General features: G+C 38.1%; 1 protein-coding gene across 6 annotated transcripts in view; it reads left to right on the forward strand.

The window, feature by feature from the left end:
- The window catches only part of LOC144663825 (voltage-dependent calcium channel type A subunit alpha-1-like), a 43,098-nt gene that overhangs the window by 7,894 nt on the left and 18,172 nt on the right, over positions 1–17,032 (forward strand). For all 6 annotated transcript variants that reach the window (XM_078524890.1, XM_078524903.1, XM_078524920.1 and 3 more), the window contains exons 5-25: positions 299–451; positions 1,396–1,598; positions 2,141–2,250; positions 2,354–2,469; positions 3,121–3,277; positions 3,480–3,652; positions 4,377–4,489; positions 5,091–5,200; positions 6,434–6,565; positions 7,451–7,532; positions 8,173–8,296; positions 8,887–9,046; positions 9,828–9,849; positions 10,341–10,392; positions 11,093–11,213; positions 12,024–12,153; positions 12,548–12,607; positions 13,322–13,428; positions 14,010–14,121; positions 14,897–15,004; positions 16,261–16,313. In XM_078524890.1, the coding sequence (XP_078381016.1) occupies positions 299–451; positions 1,396–1,598; positions 2,141–2,250; positions 2,354–2,469; positions 3,121–3,277; positions 3,480–3,652; positions 4,377–4,489; positions 5,091–5,200; positions 6,434–6,565; positions 7,451–7,532; positions 8,173–8,296; positions 8,887–9,046; positions 9,828–9,849; positions 10,341–10,392; positions 11,093–11,213; positions 12,024–12,153; positions 12,548–12,607; positions 13,322–13,428; positions 14,010–14,121; positions 14,897–15,004; positions 16,261–16,313 (2,398 nt within the window). The remainder of the gene's footprint in view (positions 1–298; positions 452–1,395; positions 1,599–2,140; positions 2,251–2,353; positions 2,470–3,120; positions 3,278–3,479; positions 3,653–4,376; positions 4,490–5,090; positions 5,201–6,433; positions 6,566–7,450; positions 7,533–8,172; positions 8,297–8,886; positions 9,047–9,827; positions 9,850–10,340; positions 10,393–11,092; positions 11,214–12,023; positions 12,154–12,547; positions 12,608–13,321; positions 13,429–14,009; positions 14,122–14,896; positions 15,005–16,260; positions 16,314–17,032) is intronic.

Here is a 17,032-nt window from a genome sequence, read left to right on the forward strand (position 1 = left end):
AACTGAATAGTGATATTTTATTTCACATTTGATGCGTATCCAAGCGGCTTTTGGCAAAAGTGCAAACTGACAAACATGATCAACATACAAGAACGCATCACCGGGATTTTCTGTTTTTTTCTTTCTTAATTATTATTTTTACTGGAAATGATGACCCTTTACAGCTGACGAAAAAAAACTATTTCTGCTGCTGCGAATGCAAACAATAATTAACTGCTGTATGCATATGCACATGAATGCAGAAGTATTAATAGTTATAATATTTTAACTGATAATGTTTGCTCGTTGTTTTTGACAGGCCTTCAAGTAGTTATGAAGTCCATCATGTGTGCCATGGTGCCTCTTCTGCAAATTTGTTTACTCGTAGGATTTGTAATCATAATTTATGCAATCATAGGATTAGAATTTCTTGTTGGAAAATTTCACCTTGTGTGCCATGAAAATGTGACAGGTAAGTAAAACAGTAAAAGCTATATAAAGCGCACTTCTCTCCCTATTTTAGCTTTCCTTGCTAGAGCCTGATTCTCAGACAGTCTGTGTCGCTCGCAGCCACACTCTCCCTTGTGGGTAAGAGAGAGAGTGTGTGACTGCGAAAGACCTGGATCATCTGAGAAGCAGGCCATCCTCTATAGGCTGCTTGTAAATTGGCATATTTTGTCTGCCGGCAATGCTTGCAAAAACGCATTTTTACAAATCAAAATTCTGATTTGTGTGACTAAATTAACAAAAATCATAGTTAATTGCAGACATTCACTCATTTTGCTGTGTATAGCAAAATTGTAGTGAGAGAGGCAGTAGCTTGTAATGGTTTAAACATTCCCCTCTGCCATTCCATTACAGTGACACCATTTATGTTAAAGAATAACTTTTAGTGCGAATTTGTAAAGGTCTTACCAGTGAACAAATTTTATACTTAAGATTAGTGTATATTATTTGGAGATACTAGCACCATAGTGCTATTTACAATCCGAATTCAAATAAAGTTTATGTATGTATGTATGTAGGTCACTTTGACTTCAAATTAGTTTCCATGGCAATGTCAAAAGAGGTCAAAGGCACTTATTTTTGACCTTTTGAGACCAATTACTTAAAGACTACTTGGTGAAAGTTTTTGATTTTTTTATTTGTCTAATCAGCATAAGGAGCATTTTTGCAAATTTTATTTTGACCTCTTTGTATGTTGCCATAGCAACAAATTTTAACGTTATTTGGATCTCACAATGTTTTTTTGATAAAATCTTTGAAGGTTCACAGTAAAAGTTTCTTAGCCGCACCATTGGGCTAGCTGTAATAAGATGCCAAAGACAGGAAGGTCTAAACTGTTGTGAGCCACCTTAATTAGAATATGACTATTTTTTGAATTTTATTAAAAATATCAATTTCTTTTTCATTCAGGTGCATGGGAAATGGTAAATCCGGACGGTCCTCAAATATGTAATGATACTGGTAAAGGAACACCTTGTCCAGATGGCCAGAAGTGTATGGAATACTGGGCAGGGCCAAATGATGGAATCACGTCATTTGACAATATATTTGCTGCATGCCTAACAGTTTTTCAAGTAATTACTAATGAGGGATGGACGGACATCATGTACTGGGTATGTTAGCATTTTACTTCATTAATTTATCTGATCAAATAAAAGAAGCCAGAAGGATGCTGTCATAAGTTCTTCCTTTGTATCAGCAAGAGAAAAATGTTTTGTATATTGAACAGAAATTTTGTATTGAAACATTAACCTAACACACCAAGAGTAAAGGCCAGTTTACACACTATGATTTGTCAGCCCAATTTGTTCCAAGCAAATTTACAGGCTCTGACTCGTTGTCTTAGATTTTGTTTGCCGTATTTGAATTGCGAAGATGAAATTGGCCTGATTTCTGAAATCTGTGGCACTGCAACAGATTTTAAAAAATCGGGCTAATATTTATCGACACACTAATTTTAATTTCCTATCAAATCTGGGCCAAATCGGACCCACAAATCGAATCTTACTGTATAAACACAAATCGTACAAAAAAACACAAATTGTACTGTATAAACCGCCCTTTAAACCTTTGTAACCAATTACTCGCGTAACACTTTCACATTGTTTTGTTACTTTGATAAATTGCTGCATTTAATTTGTTTATTTTTCCACAGACATTTGATGCCTATGACACCCATGGCTATGCATTTTGGATATATTATTATTCTCTTGTTGTAATAGGATCATTTTTTATGCTCAACTTGGTTCTTGGTGTTCTTAGTGGGTGAGTATTTATAAAGTCAGCTTTTTTGCGAATCAATGAAGGTACAAAATCCTGAACAATTTGTATCAATTAAATGTCTTCTTATTTCATTGTTACTGTTTAGTGAATTTGCAAAAGAGAGAGAACGAGTAGAGAACCGAAGAGCATTCCTTAAAGTAAGAAGAACACAAAAAATGGAGCGACACTTACATGGTTATTTAGACTGGATAAGTAAAGCAGGTAAGATGTTTTTAATTTCACATTGTAGCATTAACTGGATAATTATTCAGCCACATGTCATATGGCATTGCATTTAGTAACTTGGCGTGAATACCTCTGCAACCACACAATTGTGTAAATTTACATTGTGGCATGTTACTAACAAAATTGCTTTGCTGCTTTAAATAATAACGGTACATATCATGTACATCAATTTCAAGAGTTAGTTAATGTGCAGTTCCAGAAAATATCCATACCACCCCATGAAAGTCATTGGAAATTCCAAGGGGATGGGGGTCTCAAAAGGAAAGTATGGGGCTTAACTGGAATTTCCAGAGGGGTGGGGGGATTTAAACCAAAAAACCTCCAGTGGGAAGGGAATGGATATTTTCTGGAAGAACACAATATACACTTAGGCTAGAAAATGGGAATCAATGCAGTCTGTATTCTTATTGCATTGTGTTGACATGATAATTTTTTAGAGTGCTTATGAGTAGATTTGCAATTTTATGATTGGAGGTTAGAGATACAAAATGGATCTTAGTCTCTCTCATTGGATATCAAAGAGAATTGTTTGCTCTTTTTTGGGCCAAGAAAGCCATTTTTTTCTACCGCTGGTTGTTTCAAATGAATGAAAATATTTAATGGCTTTCATGTTGGTAATTTCAACAGAGGATCTAATGCTAGATGAGGATGATGAAGAAGACGGAAATGTGGACATGTCAAGAAGAAGAAATCTTGATCGAGTAGAAGATGGAGATGTTGCAATGACAGCCGTTGTACTTACAGGGCAATCTGGAAGAAGGCATAGACTAAACACAGGACAGAAGTAAGTTGATAAAAGTTTCTGAAATTAAGTTTGAAAATAAAAGCAAAAAAGAGGGCAAGAGACGTTTTTGTGGCTTGGTTTACACTATGTACATGTGGCATAATTCCTGTCCACATTTTTAAATGTGGTCAGTGTGAATTATCTCAGTCACGGTCCACCATTATTAATAATAAGTTTTTTATTCTTGTTTTCCCCTTGAAAGGAAAAGTTTCTGGCAAAGATGTCTAAGAAGAAACAAAAGGTGGAAAATCCGTATAAGACAAGCAGTCAAGCATCAAGCATTTTACTGGACAGTGCTTATATGTGTTTTCCTCAACACGGTGATCACTGCATTGCAGCATTATAACCAGCCTCACTGGCTGACACAGTTTCAAGGTGATAATCTGCAGTAGTTACTGCTAAATTTAGTTTATTCTTAAAACATTTTTGGGTATTAGTGAAGAACAGCTCCCAGAATAACCTGTCGGCCTACTTTGGCCAACTGTTGGCTGACACACTACCGACAGTCTACCAACAGGTCACCAACAGTTGGCCGACAGATACCTTACAATGGTGAAATAGTTAAATCTGTGTTAGCTTAATTACAGCAGATATAACTTGATAAATGTCGCCAACAATCGAAGCCAAATAGCTGACTTAATTAAAACGATCCAAGCTGCATGTTGTTATAATCTCACCTTTTTGTAGCTCATTCAATGAAAATTGTCTCTAAAACTGATCCCACAAACTTAAAACCTTTGTTTGACGCTGACCAATCATCTTTTAAGCTAGAGGCGTGCTGCCAATTGTTAAGAGGTAATTTTGCTATGGAATTTTTTTTATAGATAATCAGTTTTTCTAAACATAAATGGTGCATCTAGAAAAATTTACCCAGAAGTTTTCAAGCTGATTGTTTGCATACTATCTCAATCTTCCCTGGTCTCAACATTGTTGTTTCTTTTTAGTAGATTGTTTCCTTATTTGACATTCTTCTTCTTTTAGTTTAACTTAGTAAGCTGAGGTTTCTTTTTAAGTATACTAATTTTTTAAATTTGTACATTGTATTCTTTGATTCAAAATCTCAAGTCCAATAATTATAACATCATTTTTCTCTCATTAGATGTTGCAGAGATTGTGTTCATCTCTTTCTTTTTCTGTGAGATGATGCTGAAGCTCTATGGCCTAGGTCCACAGCTTTACTTCAAGTCCCAGTTCAATACATTTGATTGTGTGGTAAGAAATACACTTTTGTTATTTTGTCAAAAACAAGGGATGTTTTTGTAACATTTCCAAACACTGAGAAGAAAGTTGAAAATACAATACCCAGTGGAGATTTTTTGAGTGTTTTATACCCCCAGGTGTATAAATGGGCAGCACAAATAATATTGGTGTAATGTATTCGAAACGATTCAAAAATGAACTGCAGATGTATATAAATATGATAAATGATCATCGCAGCGAATTTCCAAATTAAGAAATTGGAATAAAGAAGCTCAAAAAAATTCAGGGCTTCAACAGGATTCGAACCTGTGACCTCTGTGATACTAGTGCGATGCTCTATCAACTGAGCTATGAATTTTATGAAGCCACAAAGGATTGGAAGCGAGGTCAATTGTGGGAAAATATAAACTCACATTTACCTCACTGCTCCCAATGTGTGGCTTCATCGCTCAGTTGGTAGAGCATTGCACCGGTATCGTAGAGGTCACAGGCTTAAATCCTGTTGAAGCCCTAAAGTTCAGGCTTTGGAAATTCACTGTGATAAACATTTATCACTTATCACAAATAATTTTATTGAAACCCCTGGTAAGTTGATCATTTCTATTTCTTGTAGGTTGTATGCTGTGGCATTATTGAACTTATCATTTCAAAAGCAGAAGGCACAAGTTTGGGGATATCTGTTCTTCGAGCCTTGAGATTGTTGAGGCTTTTTAAATTCACCAGGTGAAATATTCCTTTTAAGAAAGATAATTGTATTTAATAATTGTTATTATTGTTTATACAAGTTCACAGTGCAGCAATGGCTTGAAAAAGAGTCAAAATAGAGCATGGATCATAAAATGTATACTGTAATCTTAGTGAAGGAACTGTTAAAAAGTAGGACAATTTTGAAACATAGGAAACTACGACAACCACCAATTGGATTTTCAAATATGCCGTAATTAACAAATTAGTCGCTTAACATAATAAATAAAGACCACATACATAATGATTGGCAGCAGCAGTTGGGTGCACCCTGGGGTAAGATGAGGGTGGCAGCAACACACCCCATAGAGTGCATGCAATAAGGGTGGCAGCAGCACACCCTAAAAAAAATGAGAAATGCAATAAGGGCGGCAGCAACACACCCTAGTGGCAGTACATAATAAAATGAGGGTGGCAGCAACACACCCTAGCAATGAGCAATGCAGTAAGGGTGGCAGCGACACACCCCGCAAGGTAATGGAGTGAGTAGAAGCTAAGGTGGGGCAAGGGCCCCACCCAGCCTGCTACTTGCAGGTAAAAGTAGCAGGTGTGCACCCAAGCCAGTAGTCCAGCTTTATTAATAAGGGGAAGGGGGTGGCGGGGAAAATAGAGAACTTATGCATAGTAAACTACAGTTGAGCTCTATACTGCATGAGCACGCAATGTGAAACAAAATAGCACGCAACACACCTTAATGGATACAAGTATAACTTGGTTTCGATTATGGTTGCTAACAATGCAGAATTGTTTATCCGGATGCTAGAAACCTGAAGGTCAGTTATTGTTGTAAGCTAAAATAAATAAAGCAGCTCTTAAACTGCAGAGTCACGCAGTGTCCCTTGTGCAAACTAAATACTTGCAGTGTTTGTAATCCAAATTAACTGTAAACAAAGACAAGATAAAGGCTGCAATAAGCTCCATTAGTTAACTCTATTTTACAAGTAAAATATACATTTAGGCTATTATCTGGCTTTATATTTATTACCCAAGTATTTTCTAAGGTTCTTCTAGTAGGCCACATGCAAATATTCAGCTACTTTAGGGCTAAAGAAATGTTACTAAAACCACAAGGACAAAGTTGCCGCAAGCTCTTCAATAAACATGTACATAGTTCTCTGCATGCATTGCACGCCAACAATCCAGGAGATAATAAATTTTCTCCAGTGGTCTTTTAAAGAGGCTAACACACTCACTGTTTTTGTTGTCTGGCAGGTATTGGTCTTCTCTACGTAACTTGGTGACGTCATTGTTGAGCAGTGTTCGCTCCATTCTCAGCTTATTGTTTCTACTCTTCCTTTTCATCGTGATTTTTGCTTTACTCGGAATGCAGATTTTTGGGGCAGCGTAAGTTCATTATGATTCAAAGTTTTCTTTCTCGTTAAAGTGTCAGGGTCGGTCAGGGGTTTTAGGTATACGGTATACAGGGGCATTTTAAACTGGGTATACTGTATTTTTACCTCAAATTGGGCCTTTTTGGGTATAAAGTATACTGTGTTATTCCAAATTTTGGTATTTTGCATGATTTTGAGGGAAAATTTTGGGTATACGGGTACATGCTTTTCAGGTATACTGGTATACCGCTTACCCCCCTGGCTCACCCTGAAGTGTGTTTTAATTTACTTACCAAGGGAAAATTGAACCACAAGTAGATAATTATAACAGTGTCAATTTTCTTATTGCGGTTTTCAGTGAAATGCGAACTCTGAAATTCAATCCTCAACCAAAGGTTTACCCTTTTTGCTGCCGTCAATCATCTTAGCGGACCTCTCGGGAAACAGGAGTTCACTTTAATCGGGTCAAAAGGTCAAGTCTTTCGGTTGTGATTGGTAGATTTCGATCTATTTTGTTTGTTTCTGCTTTTCATGGTTCGTTACCTATCGCCATAATTATGATTGACGGCAGCGAAAAACGCAATCGTTAGTTGGATTTTGAATTTCAGAGTTCGCATTTCACTGAAAACCGCAATAATAGAATTATAGGGTATTAAATTTCATGTTTTCAACGTTTGTGAACCTTTTTCTTGGATATTTTATTTCTTGAACTTTTTACTTGCAAAAATCTCTTGTGAATCTCAAGTGATAATAAGGTATTTTCCTTGTCTAGTATTGTGTTTTTCTGCAGATAAGGTAGTACGTTTTCATACCGTTCTACTGTAGGAACTATTTTTTGAAGTTATATCAATACCTATACAATTAACTGAAGATTTTTTTTCTTTTTACTCCCCTTTAGGTTTAGAGATCTTCCTAATAGAGACGGAAATCCCAGAACAAACTTTGATAATTTTTGGAATGCTGCACTTGCTGTTTTTCAAGTAAGTAGATTAAATCTAGACATGAGTTTTAACTTTCTTGTTGCCTGAAATGGGCGATCGGAAAAGCTATGAACAGTTAGATTTGTGATTAAGGTGTCATTTTGTTGCTCTAAAACCAAATAGCATCCTTTGATTTTCTTTAAGAAAGAGCACAAAAGAAAACAATCTAGAGGTGGCGTAATAAATAACAAAGGCAAAAAGCATTGATCAAAACATATTGCCAAATGCAGTGGCAAAAATACAACAACACATTGACTGATCTTTGATAACATGTTTAAAACATATTTGATGGTTTGTTTATCTCTGAGTGGTACTTTTTACATGAACAGGTTTCAGTTTTTTAAAGATAGGTCCCCAAGAAGAAGGCGTGGTGGTCTAATGGTTAGTGTGCTGGATTCTGGATTGAGCGGCCCACGTTCGAGCCATGGCCAGGGCAATGCGCTGTGTTCTTGGGCGAAACACTTAACTGTCATAGTGCCTCTCTCCCCACAGATGTATAAATCGGTGCTGGCAAATTTAATGCTAGGGGTTACCCTGTGATGGACTAGCATCTCATCCAGGGGGTAGTAGGAAACATCCTGGTTGCTTCTTGTTACGGAAAATATATTATTACTTTCTTTTCTTTTCGTTTCATCTGTAGATCTTGACAGGAGAAGACTGGAATGCCGTGATGTATGATGGAGTCTTATCTCAAGGCTTTCCAGAAACACCATGGGCCTTAGTCTGGTCTTTGTATTTTGTTTTGCTTGTGGTACTAGGAAATTGTATCCTCACAAAACAATTACACTTAAAACATCACTTAACATTATTATAATGCGAATTCTTGTAATGAACCCAGCATGGGTCTTCATATTACGTTGCTGACAATTAACTCTCAGGAGCAGTTCTAGAAAATTGAGAAGGGGGTGGGGGTGGAAACATTTTGGCTTGGCAGCAAACTTGCCCCATGCCCACAACAAACTCTTGAAAGACGGTTGGTTACATTTTTTAAAACAAATTGAAGGAAAAGAAGAGCAGCCCCCTTAGCTCCCCTTTACATCCACCCATGACTCTCACAGTGCCTCTCTCCACTCACACAAATAGGGCAATCTGGTAAAAATGAGTTAGCAATACCCCTAGTCTCCTCATGCTTCAGAAACCAGTACCAGTGACTGTATGAACCCACCTAAGCTTAATGTGAAGTTCTTGTTAAAGAATCAATTTTTGTAACATAACAGTATACTTTATTTAGACACGGTAAAAACATCAGTTACAAGAATGGATTAAAACACAATTAAAAAACTGATTTACATGTTACCATGTTACAACTCTGTGTTAAATGAGCAATTACGTTTGTACCTTAACACATAACTAGACACTCTTCTCAATGTATTTTTGGCCATCGCTGTTGACAACTTGGCTAATGCTCAACAACTGAGTCAAGATGAGGAAGCAGAAGAAAACGCAAGGGAAGAAAGAAAAAGAGAAATTGTTGATCAGTACAGGGATTATGGTTCTCCCCAAACCAGCCCAGGGTGAGATTTGATATTTCAAAATGATTTTATTAAATGCTAAAAAAGTTTTAAAACTCATTTTAAAAACTCTTAAAAAGCAGACGACATTTCGGCGCTAATCGAAGCACAACATGGCAGCAAAGGAGCAAAGATTGATCACCTCTTAAAAGTTTTAAAGAAATGCAGAAGCAAGTTCGACTGTCTAGTATACGAGATGCTGTTTATAAGGGACATTAATCCGTCTCTCAACATGCAAAGTGACTCCATCCACGCCAAACTGTTTACTTGACACTTCCATACTTTTAATTAGATCTTTTAAGTTTTCTATTGTTCTACTTTGGGTATTATGCCCATAAGACACGCAACTATTTTTTTTATTGTTTCACGTTTTATATATTTTTGTTCCAACTCTTACCATTTTGACTTGATAATGGCGTATAGTTGCGCCGAAACGTCGTCTGCTTTTTTAGAGTTTTTAAAATGAGTTTAAAACTTTTTTAGCGTTTAATTTTATGATAAAATCGTTTTCCAAATCTCCTCTGTTACGTGAAAAGGATATTCCTTTTACTGTAAACTTGGGTATACATTTTTCGACATCAAGCTGAACCTGGCTATAAGAATGACACAGATGTTTCAGCATCTTTCTGCACCAGAAGAAAGAACATTGCAGGATATGTTCAGTGCAAAAACAATTAAGGGTATAGGCTCTTTGGATAACTTTTGGGAAAACAACTCCTTTATAAACTAAAAATGTAAACTTTTGGCAGATTGCTCATTTTATTTATTATTTTTTGGTTTGCAGGCGAAATGGGGCTGCCAGAAGGGTAAGGAATAGAACGTTGTTTTTGAGTGTCAAAAATAATTCGCATTTACTTGGTTACTACCATTTGTGATTGGTTTAAAAAACTGGCATCACTTTCCCATTCAATCAAGAGTGAAACCAAAACCTGTACTTTGCGTTACATTTATTTACTTTATGTTTTGAATGGTTCGCTGGATTGTCTGTGTCCTTTGTGATTAGCCAGCGTGGTTGCTGTGCTTTTGGTTTACAACAGTCAATTGAAAATCACTCTTACCTGAAGTCTACAAAAAATAAAAATACATGCTGTTCCAGTATTTCCTGATGTGTCGAATAGAGTGCTATAAGACAATAATAAAAATCCTTTCAGATTCTTGCTCCTGGCTATACACCCTTGCCTCCTTGCCTTAAATTAATTCCAGTTATCTGGGAGCCTATCTCTCCTTGCACACAACTATCTTAGAGGTTGTGAGTATATAATATTCAATTAAATTCACCTTTAACTTCTTCTTATAGGGTGATGATGGAGGTCCAACTGAAGATGAATTTGAGGAGGAAGCTGATGATGGTATGTCATTTTTTAACACAAATTTATTCCTTACATTCCAGGGACTGTGTCCCGGCTGTTATATCGTGTTTTTCGTAATTATTGCCGCTAACTGCCTTTGAACTTGCTTCATTATCTTGAAATTGAAAGACAAAAATACCAAAATTGGCATTACCAAAAAGTATTAACTAATAAGAAAAATATACCGGTATGTCTAAAGATTCAAAATTTCACCAGAATGAAACATTTTATTTCTTGATATCCTGTCACAAAATCAAAATCAACAAACTGCAATCCAATTCCATCCTTGTAATTCTGTACTTTTTCCCCAAAATAATTCTTCTATTTTGCTCCGTAGAATCTTTTTTTCAAATTTATTTATATTTTTCGTGGTATTTGGCAAATTATTTGATTTTAGGAAAGGGGAATTTCGATAATCTGTCAGGAAAAAAGCAGAATTAAATACTTCGAAATTCTGTTGTGGGTCTTGTAAAAACTTGGGAGTACATAATGATCACATAGCCTCCTACAAATGCTCTTTAGGCTCGTCACACAATCCTTCGTTGTGTGACGCAGAGGCTCTTTAGGCTTGTCACACAATCTTTTACCAATTGCGTGATGCAGACGCTTTTGGCTTGTCACACAATCTTTCCTCGTTGCACGACGAACTCAAAGTATATCCTTGTGTTAATTTTGTTGTTTCTTTTCTGTTATCTTGCAGGCAGACCATCATTTCTCAGTAACCTTAGGAACCCTGGGCGAATGGTTCCTCATCAGAAGCCAGGAGAAGCTGTGCCCATAATTAACACATGGTCCTTATTTCTGTTCCCACCGGGAAACCCGTAAGTATTAAAACAGATGGTTAGAATCGAGTTTTTTTCGGTGTTGATTTTGTTAGAAGGCAAACAAGGCGAGTCCAGGAGCAGTATAGAGCGTTTTCACCAAGATATCAAGATCGTTTTGCTTGCATGAAAAACATCAACAAACTCAGAGATTGTGGAGTAAGTGGAAAGGAATATATTCCTCAAGTGTTAACTTGCCAGTGCTCATTGCAGCCAAGTTATTGGGAAAACAAAATTCGGAAAATTACAGAGCGTTGTATGAGTCCACCATATTGGTGTACCAAAGTGGTACACCAATATGGCGGCCAAAACTGTCTGCAAGAAGAAAGAAGGATTTTGCTACCAAAGTCATACGTTGCACCTCGGAATGCTTTGATTATCATTTTTAACTTATAAGCATATCTCAAAAGCATTTTAAAAGTGCGGAAATATTGTTTTCTGTAACATTTGAGATCACGTTGAGTTAGGCAGTCTCAAATTTTAAAACGCTTTATCTCCAAAACAAATCACTCTGGCACAAAAATTTCCCCATCAATTAGTGACATTGATGTCTAGAATATGCTAAAAGAACAGCTTTGCAGGTTCAATAGTTTTGAATTTAGAATTTTGATGACGTCACGTGAAAACGCTCTATTAGTTAATTTTGAATAGAATTTTTTTCCTTGTTTCCGTGTTTTAGTCCTTCAATGCCTGTGGAACACAGTTTGTTAATTTCCGCGCAAACAGTGCTTGTTACACAGGACACAAAGTAGGGCTGATTGGTGAGTATGGTAGGAACTTTATTAAGCTCTTTTTGTTTTTGTTTTTTAGGGTTCGGAAAGCGTGCCACTGGCTGGTGAACTTACGACATTTTGATAACTTTATCCTGGTTATAATCCTAATTAGCAGCGTTTTGTTGGCTCTTGAAGATCCAGTTTATGAAGAGTCCGAAAGAAACAAGGTAAGATAACAGCTAGTCTCCTTTGCAGTCGTTATTTGGATCGGCACACCACGCTTCTCCCCAAATAACGGCTGCTGTAGAGACTAGGTAACAGGCTTTTGATTGTAAAATTGTAAGGATGACCTTATAAAGTATGAAAATGCTAGGGAAGGGGGGATGGCCTGCGAGGTATTAGCATCCATTCAGAGAGAAAAGCAATGCTTCCTGTCACTTCATTCTACGAAAACGGGATTAAGTATTGGCCTGGTAACTAGCCACTTAGGCTTCAAGACAGACCTGTGTTAACCTTTGCCCTAGTCACTGTCTTCCCCTACCCCCACCCACAGAACCCTATTCATTTGTGGCCGGCAATTCCACAATACAACTAACAGTGGTGGCTTTACAATCTTTTTAGGTGCTGACATATTTTGATTATGTATTCACCACAATATTCGCCATGGAGGTCATTGTTAAGGTAATTATTTTGAAACTGTTGTTCGCAAAACTGATTGTACTTTCCAGTCAGCCTTATTCGTATTCTCGGTATTAGACTGGAACTAGCTTGCAATGGAGGCTAATGCGGGTAATCTTTTCAAATGCAAATGACATGAAGCTGTTTTTAATTTTATTCCCCCGCATGAGCCTCCATTGCAAGCTAGTTCCGGTCCAATACCGAGAATACGAATATGGTCTATTAAACACTTGTCTCCTTTGCGGCCGTTTTTGGAATGCCACGCAACGCCTCATCCCCCTTGGGCGGGTAGCGTTGCGTGAGCTGCGTGACGACCCAAGTATCGGCTGCGGGGACTAGTTCAATTTCCACACCTCAATTAAACAAGAATTATTACACGGATTTTCCTGCATTTTAATTCAAACCCGAAATGCAGTTTTTACTAAGTACCTTCGCCAGCTAATACACGAAATGCGCTTGGAACACAAATAAAGATATATTAAGTGAAATGTTGAAGGGGGAGTAATCTGTAATTAGTTTATTGCGATCTTTCAGGACACAAGGGGTAGACTTACAAAAGTTTGACTGACTTCTTCAAGTTAATATCACCACCCTGTGTTACTCATTACAACGCCCCATTTCCAGCTTCAGAGTACTAATATAGTGATTTCCAACAAAATTACACCACAACTTTAAGGTTTCTGTTGATGTAAAAAGCACTGTTCCTTTGTTCTTTAGCTCATTGACTATGGAGCCATTCTTCACCCGGGCTCTTACTTCAGAGATGCATGGAATTGTATTGATGCCTTGGTCGTGAGCTGTGCCATTGCCTCACTCGTCATGGGGTAGGGAACATTGATTGCATTTTCTTGTTTTAGAGCGGTTTTCATCGGTTTTCACATTTGCATTGGTTTTGCATTACTACACTCAGTGATTGGTTAAAAACTCTCGTGCCTTTTTCTCAGCTAGTCAGAAGTAAAACCAAAACCAATCGTGACTCGCTTGCGTACGTTTTCCCGCGCTTCGTGCCGGCTTTACGTATTTGCTTCGAGTTTTGATTGCCTTTAGCTTGCTGGGTTGTCTGTGTTCTTTGTGATTGGCTAGAGTGATTAATTTGGTTTTAAGACACTCAATTGAAAACTGCTCTATTATTGATCGGCTACAGTAACAAGATTAGTTAAACGACTTTTCCTTTTCCTTTTTGTCAAGCGAGAAGCTAAAACAGCGAGGGAAGAAATGGCCGCGCGAAAGTAGGGGAAGGGAAGGAAACATTCTGGGCGGGAAGGAAACATTCTCAACCCCAGAGCCATTTGTCCCTCTTAGCCGGCGAAGCCAGAGCCACTTGTTTCTTGTGCACAGGCTTCGCCGGCTAAGAGGGACAAACGGCTCATCAAAATAATTTTTGTGGCATGTTTGTTATATACAGGAATCAGGATCCAACGACTATTGACGCAGGATCAAAGAAAACCGTTAAAGTATTGCGAGTTCTCAGGGTGCTTCGTCCACTCAAGGCAATTAACAAGGCCAAGAAATTAAAGGTACTCTAGCTCACTGCATTCCGCAAGCATAAGTTTTCCATGATGTCCTTTTATTTTGGCCAAAACACAAATCTCATTTTATGGCAGCAGGCAGGCAAAACTGCTCTGTTTGATGCCCCTTGTTAGGCAAATGGCAAAGAACATGTATCTATTTTTATAGACAGCGCGCTTTTTGCTTAAGTGTCGAAATTAAATCGTATTTGCTTTAGTTTTGCATTATTAGCATTAGTGATTGGTTTAAAAAACTCGGACCACGTTCAGAACGTGAAGAACGAGACTTGTTTCAGTTTGAAGAAACGAAACTCGTTTCGTGTCAAATGGCATGAGCATTGCAAGAAGGTGCCGTTTTGTTTTACGATAAAGGGACTATGTCACGGGGATTTCGCAGTTTTTTGGTCTAAACTGTTCTGAAATAAGTGCTAGGCAAGTTAACCCACGAAAAACTTTGTATTTGATTATTTAACAGAAGATAGAACCTTAATTTGGGGATATATCGATTTTTTTAAGGCTGGCGGAAACAACCTGAAACCGTTGGCTAACTTTTTCAAATTGCAATCCATTTTCATCCGAGCCATCTGCAGCCAAACGCGCTTTTAAACAGTTTTAGTACTCTAAAAAAGCAATTGTTAATAAAATTGGACCATTATTTCTAGGTATCCTACGACACAAATATAAATTTGGGCTGTTCAATAATCTGTTACAATCCGTGACATAGTCCGTATAAGTTCAGATAAGGAATACCAGCTAATGTTGAAATGTTTCCTTCCCACTGTAGGCTGTGTTCCAGTGTATGGTGTACTCACTGAAGAATGTTCTTAACATTTTGATCATCACTATTCTGTTTTTGTTCATCTTCTCTGTTATTGGAGTTCAGCTTTTCCAGGTAAATAGATGAATTCATAGATGGCCTGTTGCCTTTTTCTAGGCGGTCGGTTAAACGTTATTTGGGGAGCAGCACGGCTAACGGCGAGTGAACTTATGGTTAGTTCGCCGGACTCCGGATCGACCGGTCCGGGTTCGAGCCCTGGTCAGGGTCACTGTGTTTTGTTCTTGGGCAAGAAACTTTACTCTAACAGTCCCTCTCTCCACCCAGATGTATAAATGTGTACCGGCGAATTTACTGCTGGTGGGTAACCCTGCGATGGACTACTTGTAGCATCCCATTCAGGGGTGCTTCATGCTACGGAAACCGGGATAAGCTCTAGCCTGATGCCCTGATGGACCTTAAGCCCGGGCCAAACGAGCATGAGAGTTGATAAGAGTTTAAACTCCCATTCTCGTTTGGCATGGAACTCTTATGCACTCTCATCGACTTTGAACGTGCTCAATTTTTTCATGAGAGTCGACGAGAGTTTGACGGACTCTAGTTCTCGTTTGGTCCGAGTTGATGAGAGTTGATGAAAACTCTCATGAGAGTCAACTCTCATAAACTCTCATCCTCGTTTGGCCCTGGCTTTAACCTAGAACAAAAACGCGGGTACTTCCTGGACTTCGCGCTATTCTCCAACTAATAAGCCCGGGCCAAACGAGGATGAGAGTTGATGAGAGTTCAAACTCTCGCTTTCGTTTGGCATGGAACTCTCATTCACTCTCATCGACTCTCATGCGCTCTCATCGACTTTGAACGTGCTCACATTTTTCATGAGAGTCGATGAGAGTTTGACGCACTCTCGTTCTCGTTTGGCCCGAGTTAATAATAGTCGATGAGAGTTGACGAAAACTCTCATGAGAGTCAACTCTCATCAACTCTCATCCTCGTTTGGCCCGGGCTTAACTGAATGCCTGAAACAGGCTAACAGACTGTACAACAGCGTTTGTCTTACAGACAAAGATTCTTATTTTATATTAGTCCTATTATATTTGGAATCCTAACTTTGATTAGCTGATGAAGCGAGTTTTTTTGTGCCTGAGAAATGTAGAAAACACTCGTGCTTTCGTAATAATTTTAAGGGAAATGTAATTCCCAACGCGTGAAATCCATGCTTAATTTCGCAAAAACTGTAAATTGACATTTCAAGTGAAATCTTGGACTCCCTCGTCAGCGACTGAATTTTCTCAACGAGTGATACAATATGCCACAGGAGGGTTTTGTTGCAGTAGCCATTGACGTATGCACTTTGTTTTGTTTTTTGTTTGCAGGGAAAATTTTTCATGTGTGATGACAGTTCAAAGATGACAGAAGAGGAGTGCCAGTAAGTTGCCTTTTTTACTCTCGAGTTCTTCTCACAAGTTCTCCCTACTCGCCTCCAAACATTTGTTATCAGAGTAGTTGGGAGAATTAGTCAAAATATCACATTCAGGGTTCCTCAAACTTAGCTATTCTTGTTCCTTGTTAGGTTACTGGAACTATTAACTTTTGGTAATTTCTACCTTAGCTTTCCTTCTATTCGAGAGCAATTTTGTACATATTGAACCAAGAACGAGTTAATGTGGATATAGGTTAATGACCAGGCTTGTTCGTTATGTTATGAAACAATTTGTTCATGCTTTTACTTGTGCACTATCGAGTTATGGTGCACTTGGGAAGTTTCGAGAGCATGCACTCAAGAAGCTAGAGTTGCTCTCGGCTATCCCCTCGAGCAACTCTTACGTCCAAACTTCCCGCGTGCACCATTTAACAAATAGATTCCATTTTGCCGTGCGTCTGTTCAGTTATAGATCACAGATGACGTCAAAATGTGGTATGAACAAAAAACGTGGCCCACGAGCCGAAGGCGAGTGGGTCACTGATGTTCATACCACATTTTGACGTCTTCTGTGATCTATAACTGAACAGACCCACGGCAAAATGGAAATTTATTTGTTTTATATAATAACATAAGACTTCAGCGCACTTCAGTGTGAGCAAGTTTGAAAAACTTTGCCGACAACTCTGATTTGGACTATGAACTCTGATCACGCGCGCGAGTCA

Source organism: Oculina patagonica, chromosome 1 (genome assembly GCF_052425735.1).
Source record: "Oculina patagonica isolate OP01 chromosome 1, crgOcupat, whole genome shotgun sequence".
NCBI lineage: Eukaryota > Metazoa > Cnidaria > Anthozoa > Scleractinia > Oculinidae > Oculina > Oculina patagonica.